The 17218-nt window shown below is 40.6% G+C and overlaps 4 protein-coding genes across 6 annotated transcripts; 2 read left to right on the forward strand and 2 right to left on the reverse strand.

Annotated features, from left to right (window-relative positions):
* Positions 1-1132: 1132 nt before the first annotated feature.
* cdcp2 (CUB domain containing protein 2) lies at positions 1133-5239 on the forward strand (the record flags this gene model as incomplete). Its single annotated transcript, XM_080034633.1, has 6 exons — positions 1133-1202; positions 1452-1799; positions 2352-2693; positions 3781-4134; positions 4616-4794; positions 4931-5239. 6 exons carry the CDS (start codon positions 1133-1135, stop codon positions 5237-5239), a joined length of 1602 nt encoding a protein of 533 aa, XP_079890759.1.
* Positions 5240-5374: 135 nt separating this feature from the next.
* On the reverse strand, positions 5375-7748 carry tceanc2 (transcription elongation factor A (SII) N-terminal and central domain containing 2). 2 transcript variants are annotated; one of them, XM_080033635.1, is made up of 4 exons: positions 7393-7748; positions 6801-6942; positions 6269-6462; positions 5375-5860 (listed from the first exon to the last, which is right to left on the reverse strand). In XM_080033635.1, the coding sequence occupies exons 1-4, from the start codon at positions 7489-7491 to the stop codon at positions 5672-5674; spliced, it is 624 nt and encodes a 207-aa protein (XP_079889761.1). In that variant the 5' UTR covers positions 7492-7748; the 3' UTR covers positions 5375-5671. The 2 variants fall into 2 exon arrangements, with proteins under 2 accessions (XP_079889761.1, XP_079889762.1); XM_080033636.1 differs by having other exon boundaries at positions 7376-7515.
* A 372-nt stretch (positions 7749-8120) lies between these two features.
* On the forward strand, positions 8121-12778 carry tmem59 (transmembrane protein 59). The gene is made up of 8 exons (XM_080034222.1): positions 8121-8329; positions 8557-8662; positions 9434-9528; positions 9754-9906; positions 10110-10161; positions 10735-10858; positions 10998-11115; positions 12045-12778. The coding sequence occupies exons 1-8, from the start codon at positions 8174-8176 to the stop codon at positions 12195-12197; spliced, it is 957 nt and encodes a 318-aa protein (XP_079890348.1). The 5' UTR covers positions 8121-8173; the 3' UTR covers positions 12198-12778.
* A 1403-nt stretch (positions 12779-14181) lies between these two features.
* Positions 14182-16973, reverse strand: lrrc42 (leucine rich repeat containing 42). Of its 2 annotated transcripts, none has more exons than XM_080033835.1 (7): positions 16338-16973; positions 16106-16237; positions 15417-15535; positions 15215-15300; positions 15017-15130; positions 14814-14898; positions 14182-14586 (listed from the first exon to the last, which is right to left on the reverse strand). In XM_080033835.1, exons 1-7 carry the CDS (start codon positions 16724-16726, stop codon positions 14291-14293), a joined length of 1221 nt encoding a protein of 406 aa, XP_079889961.1. In that variant the 5' UTR covers positions 16727-16973; the 3' UTR covers positions 14182-14290. The 2 variants fall into 2 exon arrangements, with proteins under 2 accessions (XP_079889961.1, XP_079889960.1); XM_080033834.1 differs by having other exon boundaries at positions 15417-15538.
* Between the last annotated feature and the right edge of the window lie 245 nt (positions 16974-17218).

Genomic DNA, 17218 nt, shown 5'->3' on the forward strand with positions numbered 1-17218 from the left:
GGTATGCCCTCTGCCAACTACGCCACCGGAGGGCCCAATACTTCACACTTTAACCCAACTTTTCCGTCATAGAACACTACTTTTTCCTGAACCACATTTATTGGACAGCTGCAATGTATTTCACAGAAAATTATTTTGTGTGTGTGTGTGCAAAACATAGGATGCGGGTTAATCGTTTTTTAGCCTGTGGTCGTGTAGGATGCAATTTTTCTCCTTTACTCAAAAACAAGCTGCAGGTGTAAGCCTCAGTTCAGCTGTGACAGAAACAGCAGAGACAGGAGCCATTCCTCACAGCAGGTTCTTTTATTTTTTTTATATTCAAGTGCAGAGGCATCTCAGACGGAAACTGATGATTAAGGTGTTTGTTTGTTTTTCTGTGTCACACTACTCCCACAAAGATGAAGAAATAACGTATATGCTCAATAATATAGCATACTCATAGGATTCGCTGGATGTGCAAAAGAAAACCTGTGGTAGCAGCTACTATATTACAGAATAATAGCAAAAAAAGCATTTGATGCCAACTTCGTATAAAGGTCCAGGCACATTTGTGCATTTCTTTATTGACGTACAGTCCCACTTAAAGTTAAGATGTGGATGTTTTTGTGCCCTGCTTCAGCTTCTTTTAAACAGGGAAAAAAACAGCTAAGTCTGCACAGTGCACCTCTCTCCATGACATTAATAGGGCTGGGACTTTCTCTCCCTCACACTGCTCTAATGAAGCCATTTATACCAGTGACAAATGTGCTCATCTTCCTCTCTTTCTTCCTCCCTCTTTTATCCACTCCACTCACTGCTTGTTCTCAGTCTTTCTGTGTGTGTGTGTGTGTGTGTGTGTGTGTGTCGGCCTGACCATTAAAAATGTATAGCATCTCTCCAAACAGTGTCCAGACAAGCCGCTTGTGCTCATTGGATATCAGTCATTAAAATTTAGCGAAGAGGGCAACGCAGGGGCCTGGTTGGGTGTATCAGGTTACCTCATTTCGGGCTGTGGATGAATTTTTCAAAGTCCTATTGCCTCTACAGGCTCCACTGCTGATGTCTCAAGGCTGCGTGCTCCTGACACCGCAGTTGTCTGTCTCTGCCGGTATTGTAGCCGAGGCGTGACAAAAGCTGAATCAACAATAACAACATGAGCATCAGGGTGGCTACGCTGATGATTCATTTACTGCTACTTGTCGACAAGGCTGATCCTAAGAAAGGTGAGTTGCTATTTGTTACCTTGATGGAGCAAAAGCCCTTAACTTGGTGGGAGTGCTTCATCATATAGGGGAAATATTCACCGGTCAATTCTTCACTGTCAGCAGCTGGTAATACATTTTCAGAGGTTGTATCAGGTTGCTAGAAGAAAACAGGTCACATCAATAAATAAGCAAGGGAAGAGCCATAACCTTAACTCAGTATATTTTCTTTTTTTGAGTTGAGATTATACTGTGCTCTGTTATTATCAGGCGTCAAATGTGGAGGAATCCTCTCTGCTCCATCCGGCAATATCTCCAGTCCAAACTTCCCGGGCCTGTATCCCTATGACATTGACTGCTCCTGGCTGATCGTGGTGGCCGAGGGTTCGTCAGTGCTGCTCACTTTTCACCACTTTGAGCTGGAGTTCCATGCCAGCTGCTCTTACGACCACATCAAGATCTATAACGGCATTGCTGAGGACGAGGGGAACCTCCTGGGGACATTCTGCGGCGACATCTCCCCGCCACAGTTCACCTCCTCTTGGAATGTCATGTCCATCATCTTCCATTCGGACCGCCATGTGTCCCACAGGGGCTTCAGTGTGGGCTACAGAAAGGGTAACTCCCTTCTGTTTGATGCTGTATGCCAAGGGATCAGTTGGCCAACTGCCCACAACTTGATCTGATACTCTCTGGCAGTGACATAACTCATGGCTTATAGCTGATAGAAAATAGAAATAAAACAATAGTTCTTGACCTCATCCTCGCTGAAAATCTCACCACAACATCAGAGAAACATGACCAATAATCTACTGCCATGCACAGGCTGCACTTTGCTAAATGCGAACATGCATTATTATCCTTATCTTGTATAATGTTTACCTTGTTTATCATGGAGTTAGCGTGTAAGCATGCATTAGCATTGTAGACTTAGCAATAAACACAGAGCACATCTGATGCTGATTGATGTATTGTATAAGATGTGTATTTGACATAATGCAAGTTTGACTTGATTAGATAAGTCTTGGGAAGTTATTACAGTTCGTCCTCTGGCGACCATGAATATGTTTACCACATTTCATCCAGTAACTGTCATATGTATTGTTACTCCTTTAAAACAAAACAAAAAATATGAGTAGACTCTGAGTTTTTCCTGTCTATTCTCTGTAGATATGTGCGGTGGAGTCCTAACTGGCCTATCAGGTGTTATCTCCAGTCCAGGATACCCTCGGGAGTACAGCAACAATGCAGACTGCTCCTGGGCCATCCACGTGTCCAACACCAGTGTGGTCACCTTTGTCTTCTTGGACTTCCAGCTGGAAAACAACGAGGGATGTAACTTTGACTTTGTGGCCCTGTTCGATGGCCCGACGGTCACCCATCGCCACCTGGGCAACTACTGTGGGGCAGAAAAACCCCCCAACGCAGTCACCACCTCCAACCAACTTCTGGTAGTCTTCAAGTCTGACTTCAACATTGGTGGACGTGGGTTCAAGGCCTACTATTACTCAGGTGGGTCGGTGAGAGTGGTGTGATTCCACAATAACACACGTTTGACACCTGCATGCACCAGTATTTGACTCCATCAACATTACGTGTTCTTTGATATAGCTGCAGGAATTGTAAATGAAAAAAAAGGACTTGGGTCTGTCTGACTTTCAAGTTTACATAAAGCAACATGTGTTCGCATGGAATCCATGCGCCTAGTCAGAACAGAAAAGCTACCGTGAAATCAAAGTTACTGTCAAGAGCAAAAAGGAAGAGGAAAAAAAACTGAGTTCATCACGATGAACGTTTGAAATGAAGGACATGAAAGCCCTAGAATATGACACAAAAGATCCTGCCATCTGCTGAAGTGAAAATTGAACACTTTGCTACAAAGCAAATCACCCATCTCACTCTACCCCTTCACACGAACAGGGGAAAGGTAATAGCCCTGAGTGGTCTAGCCAAGCCCAGACTTGAATGCAATTGAAACACAACAATTGAACACAGAATAACCTCACAAACTGACCTAGTTTGACATTGTTTATTTAAGAAAAAAATGTATCGAAGAAAGCTTTTTGGAGTTTTTCACTTTATTAGACATACTTGGAGAGACAGAGATTAAATGGGGCAAAGAGGGGTGACATGAAGAGAACCGATCGCTGGTCAGATTCAAACCGGGTCTGCTACGAGGAAGATTGAGCCTCTAAGGGGACGCTCTAGCCACTACACAAAAGGCGCCCCTCCAGTTTGACATTGTTGAGTGTAAACTTATTTACAAGAGGAGGAAATCCTAAAATAATGTTAGGATGCTGACACCGATAGTTTACTGCTTTATAAAGTCATTACTGTGTCACTTTAATGAGTACATTTAATGCACAGTGCAATCTTATATACAGTATATATTATAATTATACACCAATAGGAGTGGTTTTAATCTGATCTCATTTGTAGCAAATGTGAATAAGCAAAGACCTTGTTTTAACTTCAATTACAGACTATGAATCACTTGCATCAAAAGCAGCATACTAAAATGCCAATAATGAACTGAACACACGGTAGTAATATAACATCATAAATAACCTTGACGAAATTATCTCCTCTGCCTAAACAGGTGAATGCCAGCAGGTCCTGACAGCTGTAAATGGCAACTTCAGTAGCCCCCATTTTCCAAACATCTACCCAAACAACATCAACTGCCACTGGAGCATCACTCTTGCAGCTGGATACAGCATCAAACTCTACTTCTCCGTCATGGACTTGGAAGAGCGCAATAGCCTGTCAGGAGAGTGTGACTATGACTCGGTCTCAGTTTATGACGGGGACAGCCAGACAGACGGCATGCTGGGACGCTGGTGTGGCAGGGAGACGCCTCCCTCTCTTGTCTCTAAGGGCAACACGATGCTAGTTGTGCTCAGCACAGATAGAAATGGAGCTCATAGAGGGTTCACTGCTTCTTACCTGGGAGGTAAATGTTCCCAATGTGGACATCTGATTGAAATCTTTTAATTCTGTGGGGACTGTTTTAATCATGTGTTAACTGCTCACAATGTTCAAAGTCTAAATCTCAGTTAAATATACTATTGGTGATATTTTCTTATATATGCTGCAGAGGTGGTAGGCAATGCTTTACAGAAGGTTAAGCTCTAAAGAAGCTTCAATATGGTACAAGGTCACTGCAACCTGACAATATAGGTCACACTAACCTTTGACCTAACAATCTATTCAGCTGAACTTTAAGTCAGAGACGACGTTTGTGCAGACTTTGAAGAAAATCCGTTGAAGATATTGCATTCACATTATGCAAGATCACATTGACCTTGAACTCTGACTTTCAAAATCGTACATATGGACAAACCGAAAACATAATGCCTCCAGCCTTCAGCTAACACCGGCACGGAGGCATGAAAAGTGTTAACTTGTGTCTTTCTTCCTTCCCACAATCTAAGCGGTACCTGTGAACGTTACCTGCACAAGATCGGAATTCACCATCTTGATTCCCCTGCAGTCCTTACCTCAGCTGGAACGTGACAGAATATACCTGGGAAACCCAACCTGCATATCCCAGTTGACAGCCACCTCATACAAGATACTTGCTCAGTTTGTTAACTGTGGTACTGTTGGCAAGGTGACGATATTTTCCAAGCCTCTGTATGTCCCAGTTTAATAGGCAAAAATGTACTATACATTAGCTGTCCTGGACATTGATTTGTGACTTGCTTCTTGTTTCCCCCCCCCCCCCCCCCTCTCCCCTCCCCTTGCAGAAATTTGGGAACATCACCAAGCTGGTAAACAAACTCTACATTGATTTATCTGATGAGAAGCAGCAGAACCTGCAAGAATACAAGGTGCTGTGTGACGCCCAGAGGAAAGTGGCATGGGTGTCCATCATTTCAGCAGAGGAGCGTCGTCTGGAGGAGCTAGCCCAGCTGGCCCAGAAAACTGACACTGGCAGCAAAGAAGAGAGTCCAGACGCCGAGCCTCATGACCTGAGCGATATTGTCTTCATCAGCATCTGTGTTCTAGCTGTTATTCTCATGGTGATAGCAATTGTGTGGCTGGTGCTGCTTTAGTACATTTTTATATATATACTGTATATACTTAGTTCATTTTTATACATACACGTATCCAACGAATAAAGGACTCCAACGCTGATTTTTTTTTGTCATATTGTCAATTATGTTTTGTATAAAAATGTCCATCAACAGTATAAAAGCAGAGCTCGAATCCACAACAACAACAAAAACGTCACAATTACAGTACAAAGGCAATGGTATTATTCTATATATACACACATTCTGGGCTTTGATTGGTATGAGTCTATAAAGCACTGTAAGGGTTGTTGATATGCCACAAAGATTAAAAGTGTTTTATACTCCTTTAGAGAAAAAATGGAGATGGAAAACATTTTAAAAAACAAAACAATAAAAAATCGATTGTATGCATAAAAAAATCTGTACAAATAAAATAACCAAAAGCCTTCAATATGCCTAATTCATCACGTGTTATTTCTTGTATTTAGACACCAGCGTGTTGACAGTCATTGTGTTGTCCTTCACTTGCGTTCTGATGTCGGGGTTGTGTTTGAAGGCAAACACTAATGCTCTGACAGTCCGTCTATATGAGCTGCTGATTAGCCGGGAGCTCTGGTGAAACACTTCTCGCTCGATGTTGTCTATGAGGCCGGATTCCTCCTGCAGGTCGGATAGGAAGAAAAGAAAAAAGTATGAATGCATAAGCAAACAGATGACAACAATGGACTTGAAGCCAACACACTGTATTTTTAGTGACACAATGAAGAAAGACAGTTTTTCTAAATGTTTTGGTCATGGAATATATATAAATTCAATAAAACATTAAAACAAGTGATGCATGGATCATGTGTGCTGGATTTTGAGCGGACCTTATTTTTTTTAAAAAAAGGTCTTCAAACAGCTACAAAATATGGCAGGTTTTCTGGTAGGACATTGAAAGAAGTTACCATGTATTGTGTTTGATGTGATTTTATCTATGATGCCATAGAAATTGTGACTCAAGCTATTATTATTTTTTTTTAAGTGTTTTGCCATTACAGTGGGCTTCGCTGAGGTTCTCTTTCTCACCTTGACCTCAAGGGCTTCAGACATTAGTCTTTTCGCATTGCTCCGGAGTCCTTCAGATTGCTTGTCGGAGCGCACTTCAATGGAAGGCTTATTGGCATTCTCCTCAATGAATGTCCTCCACTCCGTGTAAACCTTTGCTGCCATTGAACTCACTTCAGGGTCCAGATGCTTTCGCATTTTGTTGACCGTGTGACCTTAAGAGGAGAAAGGTTTACATAAAGGATATGAACTGCTTTGGGAAGAGTGAATTTCAGGGCCAGATTATGTATGACATAAACACATTACTGATGACGGTCTTCTCTTTTTGATTAATAATTCTGCTGTAACAAGGCAGTGAAAGCCAGCTCAAGACTTGTTACCATGCAGTATGGCTAACCTTCGAACAATCATGTTTACAGCATTGCAATACACTGTATGTTTATTCTTTTAACATAACTAGTGGATTGTGTCAGTAGTGTATGCCTTCACAGCAACACGGTAGAATACAAATGATCAAATATCATAAAATAATGTAAAAAAAATCTCAGTCTACCTATTTTAGTGGACTTGAGCACCTCCCTGGATGGAATCTTCTTGCTCAGCTCCGTAAGAGCAGAAAGCAGGTTTTCCTTGGTCTGTTCTGGCAGCTCCAAGATGGACTTGTAGCGCATGATGTCTTCTATCACGACCACCCTCTGTAAGAAACATGGGGGTTACCACAAATTATGGCAAGTTTGATTTAAGACTTTTTATGATGCCACAATAATTACCAGTTTTACAAAAAGAGACTTAAAAAGCCAAAATTATAAATGGCACAATGTGACCACATCCAATCAAAATACCATGCCAGTCTGCCTGATTTGAAAGAGTTTAAATAGTTATTTTTTAATTATTTCAAGAATAGATGCAACAATGTCTTTAAATAGCAAATTCAGGAAAATAATGATACAATCTTACTCCCCATGCCTAATTTTGTAAGACTGATGAAGACATGTTAACAACAATTAAGGCCTTCCTTTTATTAATCAGTTAAATGCTTTTAAATACATTTATGGATCTGTATGAACCCTGATAAGAGAAATGAATGACTAGGTAATTGTGTAACCATCACACAGTAACATTGACTACCTGGACAGAAAGCTCACCCGTAGAGATTCAATTGTAGCTTGTTTGTAAACCTTATCATTGCTTTTCGTTTTTTTAGGAGACTCCCCCTTCGCAAGCCGCACTACAAACTTATCCATCTTCAAGATCTTCAGTGAGGTTTTCTTCACTACTCCCAAAAGGGAACCAATGCTAGATGTTGTTAGCCTTTAGCTGCTTGGTTTAGTTCACCTAACTAACTCTAAACTCCGTGTGAACTTTCTAGAATTAAAAGCATTGCTGGCTTTGGTTTAAGTCATTCCTCTATAATATACACTAAGAAATAGCTGTATTCACAATAGTAACGTTGACACATCTGTTTGTTTAAGCTACCTGCTAGGCTAGCCCATTGCTTTGGTAAATATCTATCTATGGTAAATATAAGCGACTACTGTTGCCTTTAGGTGCAGTCGGAATTAACCGACAATACTGTGGACTAGGTGCCACCCGTGCCACCATAGACTGTAGGGTGCCACACTAATAACTTATTTTTAAAATAGAAGTATAGTCTGCTCAAAAGTCATGATAATATAAGATTATTATTCTCACAATAAAAAACATGACATGTTTACACTTTATTATGTCATTATCTAAAGAATTTGAACATGGGTATTTGATGAACGAGCCTGTCAGACGAAGTGAGAAGTTTACGAGCAGCACGCAAACACAGCAACAAAACATATGGTAAGAGTCTCGCGCGAGGTGTGAGTTCCCGCGAGATAAACAAACGATTAAGCGAGGAGGAAGAAGAGCGTGTTATTTGTTTAGATTTTCGCAGGCAAAATGGGGACTGTTTCCTCCTTTGTCCGTTTTTTGGGACTGTTTGTCCTTTTCGCTTTGACGGCGGCGTCCCCTGAGATCTTCGACAGCGTCTTGGGAAACACGGCGTCCTGTCACAAGTCATGTGAAATGACATACAGTTTGCACACGTATCCGAGGGTGAGTGAGTGACTGAGTGATTGCTCATCTCGATCAGGAAACTAATGTCTGCTAGCCATGTTAGCCAATGTTTGGGAAGTTAGCGACGCGAGAGTTCGAATACGTATTTAACAAGTGCGTTTTGTTTGCCAATGACATCTAATGAGTCTTGTTAAAAGTTCTAAGGGCGTCATTTTCCACGCATTGTGGAGGGTTTAACCTGGGCATCGGGTGTGTTTGTTTTGTAGGAGGAAGAGCTGTACGCCTGTCAGAGAGGCTGCCGTCTGTTCTCCATTTGCCAGTTCGTCCGTGACAGCGACGATCTGAATCAGACCAAATCTGAATGTGAATCAAGTAAGCTGATGCATTGAGCCTTCTGTCTTGTTTAATCTATCTCTGCACAGTGTCATGACTAATGTCCCTCTATGATATCCGTGTTATCACCTACAGTAAAGATGAATACGATTTAAGAGATGATATTGCTTTATTCGTCCCACAGCAGTTAAGAGCAACAAAGGGACAATGCAGCAGAGTAAAAGTCATAATATAAGTCAATAATAGTGAAGTAAAATAGTAAACAACAAAGTTAGTAACAGTGTATAAGTAACAGTCAGTTAAATGAGTGCAGGTGTACAGCAATAAGTGAGCCGAATGACAGTGATATAATTATTAAGTGTAAAATAACACAGTAGTATTGGACCAAGTAAATATTAAACAATTATATTGTACAAGCCATAGACAGTAATATTTTGAACTGTGATATTGCACACTTAGCGAAACAGCAATATTGCACATGAAGTTTAATACACTTTATTAATCCAAAATGATAATTTCACCCTTTTGATATTATTTTGACACACCCATGCATGCACAAACGGGACCTGTAATTCATTTGTGGAGTGATATCAGAGCAAGGGGGCTGCCTGTCTCTATAGAGATTGTGCTTTGAGCTGTTGGGGGTCCAGTATCTTGCCAAAGGGTCAGATCGGGGTATGGCAGTGTTGACCTCCATTGTTTACACAACCAATGTCATAAGAAGTGGACGTGCTCTAAATGCCTCTTTATCCTTGGTTTCATAATCCTGTGTTCCATCTGTCCTCTCTCTTCCTCACCAAACTCCTGCAGCTTGTCATGAAGCCTACAGTCACTCTGATGAGCAGTACGCATGCAACCTGGGCTGCCAGAATCAGCTCCCATTTGCTGAGCAACGGCAAGAACAGGTACGAGTATGTTACAGTCTTTATGGATGCGCAAGTCTCTTAATAAAGAATTGGTACTCAGTATGGCTTTGTTATTATTTGTACATACACTGGCACAATTTTAGCTGATCATTTATTGGTATGAATGTTGGTTGAATGTTGTTTGTGGATGACTGATATTTTTTTAAGCACCTTAAGGAGAAGCTCATTTTAATCTTATTGTCTATTCAATTTTGTTCTTTTCAGTTGGAGGCCATGGTGCCTAGAATTCACATGCTGTACCCGCTGGCTCTGGTCAGGGGGCTTTGGGAGGATGTGATGAGTCAGGCCCACAGCTTCATCACTTCAACGTGGACGTTCTACCTCCAGGCCGACGACGGCAAAGTTGTAATTTTCCAGGTAAGGCACTCAGTAGGGGGAAGGGGGAGGGGGAGGGGGAGGGGGGGGGAGACTACAACTAAGTGATCCAATCTATCATTCTGTATTATGCAAACAACACTCTTTATCTTTTCAGTGTGTAAATGTAATGGAGAACATGGTTACAATTCCGGTTCTGTGTTCTGTTCAGCAGACTGAACCACAAATAATTTTTTCCCCCCCAGTTTGAAGTCGAAAAAGACATGCAAGACGTTAAAGAGGAGCAGCAGAAGAGCTGTAAGTCCTCCACTTGTTTTTGTTCTTTAAAATATACTTAAAAGGTTAAAGTTGGTGATATTATCTACTTTTCTTATTGTAAAGAAATCTTTCTAAAAAAGAAAATTGCCATCCTGCCGCTATAGATGCTCGCTAGCACACCAAATTTCAATTAATCCACAGATAAAAATATATGACTGATCAATTGCAGCGTAAGGTGGGTTTGAATGACAGATCTTATATATTGAAAGGTTGCCGAACCAGTCAGACACAGTGTTCCCTCCCCTAATCCTACTTTGCAAAAATGTGGGGGAGGGGTTTTTTATGAAGTTACTGGACCAGTTGACAAGTATTTCTGACAGGGTCGATGATGGACAATGGAAGGTATTGAGAGACAAACGAGCACATTGTTTTAACAGTGCTCTCATGGATTTTTTCTTTCAATACAAGAACAATTCAAAATTCCTGCCTTATCGTTCGAAATAGACGTTCTTAAAATAATCTGCATACATCTTCCAATACAACAAGGCATATAAACAGATTAAATGTGTGTGCTTGCATGTTGCGTAACCTTTTCATTTTCTCATTTTCAAGTCCCCGGGTTGAGCAGCCCAGTTTACAAAGAGTACCGCCACGCTTTAATCCAGGAGAGGGACAGAGATATGACCGGCGACCGCAGCTACGACGACGAGTACAACCTCTTCAGCTGTCTGTCCAGGTTGGTTAGCAGTTAGCACACACGCCTATCTACATATTCAAGGAAGTGAAGTTGTTTGACTTCTCGCTTGGTGGAGCGTGACATTAACAGCGCACAGGATCGCAACACAGTCTTAATATTTGCACTTCTCTCTTTTCAGAAACCCTTGGCTGCCAGGGTGGATCCTTACCACAACCCTAATCCTGTCTGTGCTGGTCCTGATCTGGATCTGCTGTGCCACCGTGGCTACTGCTGTAGACCAGTATGTACCCGCTGAGGTAAATACTGAGATTCCTGGCATGTATTTAACATACAAGGTCTATCTAGGCATGTAAAGGCCAGATATGTGTCATTTCCGGATGTGTGCTGTAGTTTTTGTTTTTAGTACTCCTTATTGTTAATCTATAGTTGGTAATTGCTTTTAATGTTAGTGATCCAAATAAGTGAAAATAATTGGTTGACATGTTAAGTAAAAAGCCCTTAAAGCAGTTAGCTGAGAAGATCTATAACACTCTTGCAGTACATCTGCAGTGTAAATAAGTGGCTGGAGTAACCAGTTGGGTCACATAGCTTAGCATAAAGGGCAGACACAATGGTAAACAAATAGCTGGGCGCTTTCCAAAGGTAATACAATCTCTTGAGCACCTCTAAAGCTCACACATGATCAAAATGATTTCATATCTTGTTTGTTTAGTCCATACAATAACTAGTGGAAAAACATCAATATGCATTTGATCAAATCTGTATTTAAAGGTGCACTGTGCAGTTTCAAGAGGGGCATTTGTTTACATTTGCAGAGCCCACAGTTAGTTTAAAAAACATATTTACTCTACGTCAAAAATCACCTTGAACCAAATGAGCTCTAAAATATATTCTTAAACAAAACCGTGGGCCCTGCTGCTGTGAACAACAACAGTAGTGAAACAGTAACTTTTCAGGTAGCTTTCTAACTGTAAACCGTTTTCCAGGGATCCAATTATCCTGTGAATAAAATGTGGTTATTCAGATATGACAATATTTCTCGGAAAATGTTCACTTCTCTGACACACCACAAAATGACATAAGCTCTCTTATTTGTAAAATGGATGATCGTTCTATCCGAGGTAGTGATCAACTTAACTTTTGAGTACCATTTTTGTCAGAAATGTTAGATGCCAAAACAATCTCAACAAACTTCTATTGACATTTTTTTTTGTTACTCTTTCAGAAATTAAGCATTAATGGTGACGTGGAGTACATGAATGAAAAGAAACTGACTCCATACCCAGCATCCTCTCTGCTGATCATCACCACCAAGGGGCCAGAGGAAGAGGCCGGCCCACTCCCTACCAAAGTCAACCTGGGCCAGTCCGACATCTAGAATCCAAAGCTGTAGCAGAGAGAAAGGAATTTCCTCCTTTACCAATAATCTTTAGTTAATTTTCTTACTATCCTGCGGCCTGTGCTTCCCCGTTATCTAAACAGGAGTAACTACTCGCAGAACATTTTGTACAACTGATGGTGTTCCTTTTGAAGCTTTTAAAATTGGAGTGATTAAAAGTTGTTGTTTTTTCTTTGCATTTTGGTACAATGGAGGCATTATGGTGTGGTGAAGGCAGCACGCGTAAAAATAGATTTTTCCTAAAATCCTTATTTGTGCAGCTTCTGTCGGTGGGTGTGTTTTTTTTATTTGATTGAATAATTGTTTAAATGAAATATTTGTGACTTGAAGTGATACAGGTTTCACCCCAAACCCCTCAACTCCTGGTGAAATATACTGTGCTAATGTTCCAGACTCTCCCCGTTTGTTCCTACTCTAATTCCAGGTGATAATTTAATTTCACAATACAATTATATGCTCTTAATCTGAATTAATAGCGACAGTACATACGGTAGGTCTTTTCCGCTTCACTGTTGTTTCTTCTCATAATGATGGATCACAAATAAATACAATGGAGTGAAGTTGTTGACATTGGTGTGACTTTTTTTTTGTCAATCAGTATATACTTTAAGGGTGCAACGAGGAACTTTTAAGTATTTTTTGAAACAGTCTTTGATGTGACCATCAGTGCAAAAAATGCTATTTTTATATAAAAACACTACCGCTTTTGTCCAAAGGGGGTGGAAGAATTAACGCAAACTGAAAGTTCCTTGGAGCCACTTTAAGTAACTTGAGGGTCTATCGTTTGACAAAACTGTCAACTTAGAATTTAGTGTAGGGGGAAAAAACACCAAAGTAATCAAGGCAATCATTTCCAAGTCATGATTTCAGAAAATACCCATTGCTTTCAATCTTACACATGCTATCCCTGTCACTTGTTTTTAAAAATATAGTACACACATAATTGAAACCATGCACTACTGTATGATATCTTACTCGTTAAGGTCATATTTCATCTCCAGCACAGTGCTTCTTTTTGCTTAACTAATGTTAAGCTCGCTCCAGTGACCATTTATTGTTAAACTGATTTCAACCATAGTCCTTTTTGGTTTGGTTTTTCTCCACTGAAGACTGCAGAGAAAAGCACTAGTTCTCTCTGTGCCCGTTTTATCACTCTAATAATCTCTGTAATGGAGTATTGAGCTGTCTGAGGCTGCTTGCTAATAGAGTCATGCGCCATCACACAACTTGTTTATGACTGGAGTTGGAGGTGAAACGTCTAATCTTAAAATCTAAAAATTCCACAGCTACGTGTTTATGGTCTATAATTTTAGCATAATGTGCTCCTTTCTTCTTTCTTTACAGCCAGCCTACCCTGCCATTCCTCTGGCTTTTTATTGTTTTGGTGTAAATATACTCAGAACTGGCTCTTTTTCACCTGAACTAACCTGCTCACAGGGCTCGAGGGCAGGAATAAGCTCCTAGGACCTTGATTAAACACATTTGTCTTCCACTGTGTGCTGTGCGTAGTTATTGTGTTGGAATACATCCTAGCCTTCAGGTTGTTATAAAAAAAAGCCCTTTTGTGGCTTTAAAGGGAGTGTGATACATTTCCTCGATTGTTGTCACTTGGTTTTGGCTGAAAACTACTAGTTTGAAAGAAAAAATAAAATAAAATATGGAGGTGTTGAGTTGATGTGAAAGCTTACCAGACCTCTAGTCCGCTCCTTATCTTAGCATGAGGCTAGCGGGCTGAGGCTACAATAGTCACTACAAACACAACATGCCTGAATCTCAGACCAACCTTTAGGCAGTCAGATTGCATCTTGGGTAATGTATGCACCAAGTTTTCACAAGGCAGAAAGAAGTGTATAAGAAATATACCTTTGCTTCCAAAGAGCAAAATGAGGAGCAAGGAAGTGGATACATTCGAAACTCTGAACTTTATTTATAAAAAATATATACATAAACATTGCCACCTGTATCCAAGACAAAAAAGGTCAACAGTTCACCAGTGTGAATCATTTTGGAAAATGTCCTTCGTTTGAGATGACATACACATACCCAAGTGGAATGCTACATGGCTGCATACCTCAATAGCTGTTCAACAAGTCAATGTCCTCTGCAGTAAGAGTCGATGAGGGCAACCGTTTTGTTGGGGGGCTTTGGCGTGACCCGTTGCACGTTTCCGACTGACGCGGCCTTTTCTTGATACTGTTCAATGAAGGCCTCGCTTGATGATTTGTCATAGATGGAGTCTGTTTCTCTGGTGCTTGACTGTTTGCTGCCGGTCTGTGGAAATGCAGTTTCTCCTTCTCGGCCTCTTCCTTGCTCTCACAAACCAAGGGTGCTGCATTCAGTGCTTCTCTGACAAACTTCTGCCTGCCAACTAGAGGAAAAAGGGAAACAAAGAAAATAAAAAACATCTCAAATAAGGTGCAATCATTTTGAGCCAGATTTTTCAAAATAACCTCTGCCAATGTGAATGTATGTAAAATGTGTAACGAAAAAATACATCTTAAATTACAACATTCACAAAAATGACAGGCAACAGAGGTGGGATGTCATAAAAACAATCACAAGTTTATCCTCAATTTAGTCAGGTCCTGTCCTTACAAAAGCGAAGTGCCGATGTTCTGGATTCCTCAATTTTCTTCTGTTTTGGCATTTGTGAACTATTTGTTTCCCACTGATTAACAACCTAAAAATGAGACAATCTGTGTGTTAACGAGATGTCAAACATGTAGCCTATTATAAAAGAATAGCTCTTATATTAATGAAACACATGTTTACATCAATCAACGTCTGAAAAGATTTACCTGCTCTGCCCAGCCTTCTGTTTTACATGTCGAGTGATCGAAGCTGTCCAGCGGTTTCTCAGAGTAAATGAGTCCCAACCGTTCTCGTATGGTTGTTTTCAATCCAGGGCCAAGCTGTAGCAGGTATAAATTACATTTAGATGTCAGTATTAACAATAGGGTACCGCCAAGCATTACACACAGCGTTGACTTGCGTACCTTCATGTTGGTCCCAGATACATCAAGTTCTTCAAGTTTTGGGAGGCATGTGAGGTATCTGAGAGCCCTCTCTGAGATAGGGTTAACTGTATTTTAGGGGTTAGAAATAATTGACCAACATAAGTGATGGATGTCAACCTTTTTGCCAACTAAATTTTTCTGATACTACAAGATAAAAGCAGGTCATATTTTGGTTACTAACAGGAAACATCAAGGAATCTAAGACAGTCCAGTCCCTTCTTCATCATCCGGATGGGTGCAGTGAATCTTTGCAGGCCCACATCTGACAGACCGTTAGCGCCGATGGAAAGCTGAATCAGGCTGCTGGAAAAGTGTTAGTGACATATTTTTCTTAGAAACGACACATTTGTGAGTAATTTCATTTTATATGTTCTTTTATATCATGTTTTACGACCAATATTGTTTAAATAAGTTTATGTTCCTGATTTTGATTTGATAGGTATGGAGAATGGAGCCTTAATAGAATTTATTTTTGATAATGTTTTTTGCATTATCTGAATGTGTATCTAAATTTGGTACAGGAGGAAAAAAGTGCTGTGATCCTCAGACTAACGTGTTTCTATTGATATGTTATGTCTTGTTTGGATTATTGTATCGTGTCTTGTGTGCTGTTTGTTTGTGTGTATCTGTTGTATGTGGGAAAATATCAGTTTCTTGCTTAGATGTTTGTGTTAATGTGTATTTGTGTTGTTGTTGTGGACATATTGTGTTGTTGGATGAGGATGACATGATACGCCGGAAGGATTGGTTTATTTGTTAGTTAATGTGTCTGTATAATTCCATATGGGACAGCTAATGTAAATTACCATGGCAATATTCAACATTCATTCATTCATATCATGTGTTGTGTCAGATGTCATCAGTTCTTACCTTGCCAATGAGCTTGACGTTAGATGCAGGAATATCTCATGATCATCACCCAGTCTGCAGCCGAACAGGTCCAGACACTTCAAACTGTCAAATGTTTTGATTTCTTTCATTCGCTCGTGCAAGAGTGGAAATCTGCAGGGGTGACGTGACAAAATAGATGTGGCTGTCTCTGCAAAAATGAGCAAATTTGGAGGCTGGGAGGATAGGTGTTGTTGGTGTCACTGTAACTCACCTGTTCCTTAGACAGAGGGATCCAAGCACCATATCCCCGTAGGCATCGCTGAATAACTGTAGGGCTTTTGGGGAAATGTCAGCGTTTAAAAACACACGATTCTCCTCCGCAGCTGCAAAAAGCCTGTCCCCTATTTGCTCGGGGAAGCCCACCAGAGAGTCCACGTGGTGAATGTTGTCAGCAACGAAAAACAGGGTGATGTCAAAGAGGGATTTTGTGGTGTACCTCAGGCTGCCCTCTGCGTTGTAGGTGAATATGAAGTGCTCTTTTCGCAGCACAAACGGATTTGTCCTTCTGCATGATGACACCGGCTTTGGCTGTGCCAGCACTATGTCACCCACGCGACGAAGGGTACCTTTCTCTCGGATATAAATGGTGCTATTGTCCATACTCAGGCAATGGGCTATTGCAGGTTTAGTCAGCTAGCTAGCCGGTTAACACCTGAAGCACAACAAAAACTCAAGGTAGCTCACTAGTAAGCTAATATATAGTCGTTATATGAGCTACAACCAAGACCACTACGTCTCAAATAGGACTCTGTAATTACCTACTATCGTTTCTCATCTTATCCCGCACTTTACCACACGTTATGGACGACTTGGGCGTTTTTAAAACATGTATTTAGAGTTCCTTGTCATAGCTAGACTAGAGTGCAAGTTGTAACAGTTACAGTGATGGTCTTTGCTGGCTAACTTCAAAATAAAAGTCCTTTGCTTATGGAAATTCGGTTCTAGATCCCCAAATACAATATTAGAGGCGATTATTCACCTAAATACACTTCTAAAACATGATAGGCAAATATATAATGATATAGAGTTGTGTGTGTATTAAATATAAAAAAGTTCAAACCCTTACTTTGAAATGTTTAGTAACCGGACAAA

This window comes from Ammodytes marinus (assembly GCF_949987685.1).
Source record: "Ammodytes marinus genome assembly, chromosome: 9".
Taxonomy (NCBI): Eukaryota; Metazoa; Chordata; class Actinopteri; order Uranoscopiformes; family Ammodytidae; genus Ammodytes; species Ammodytes marinus.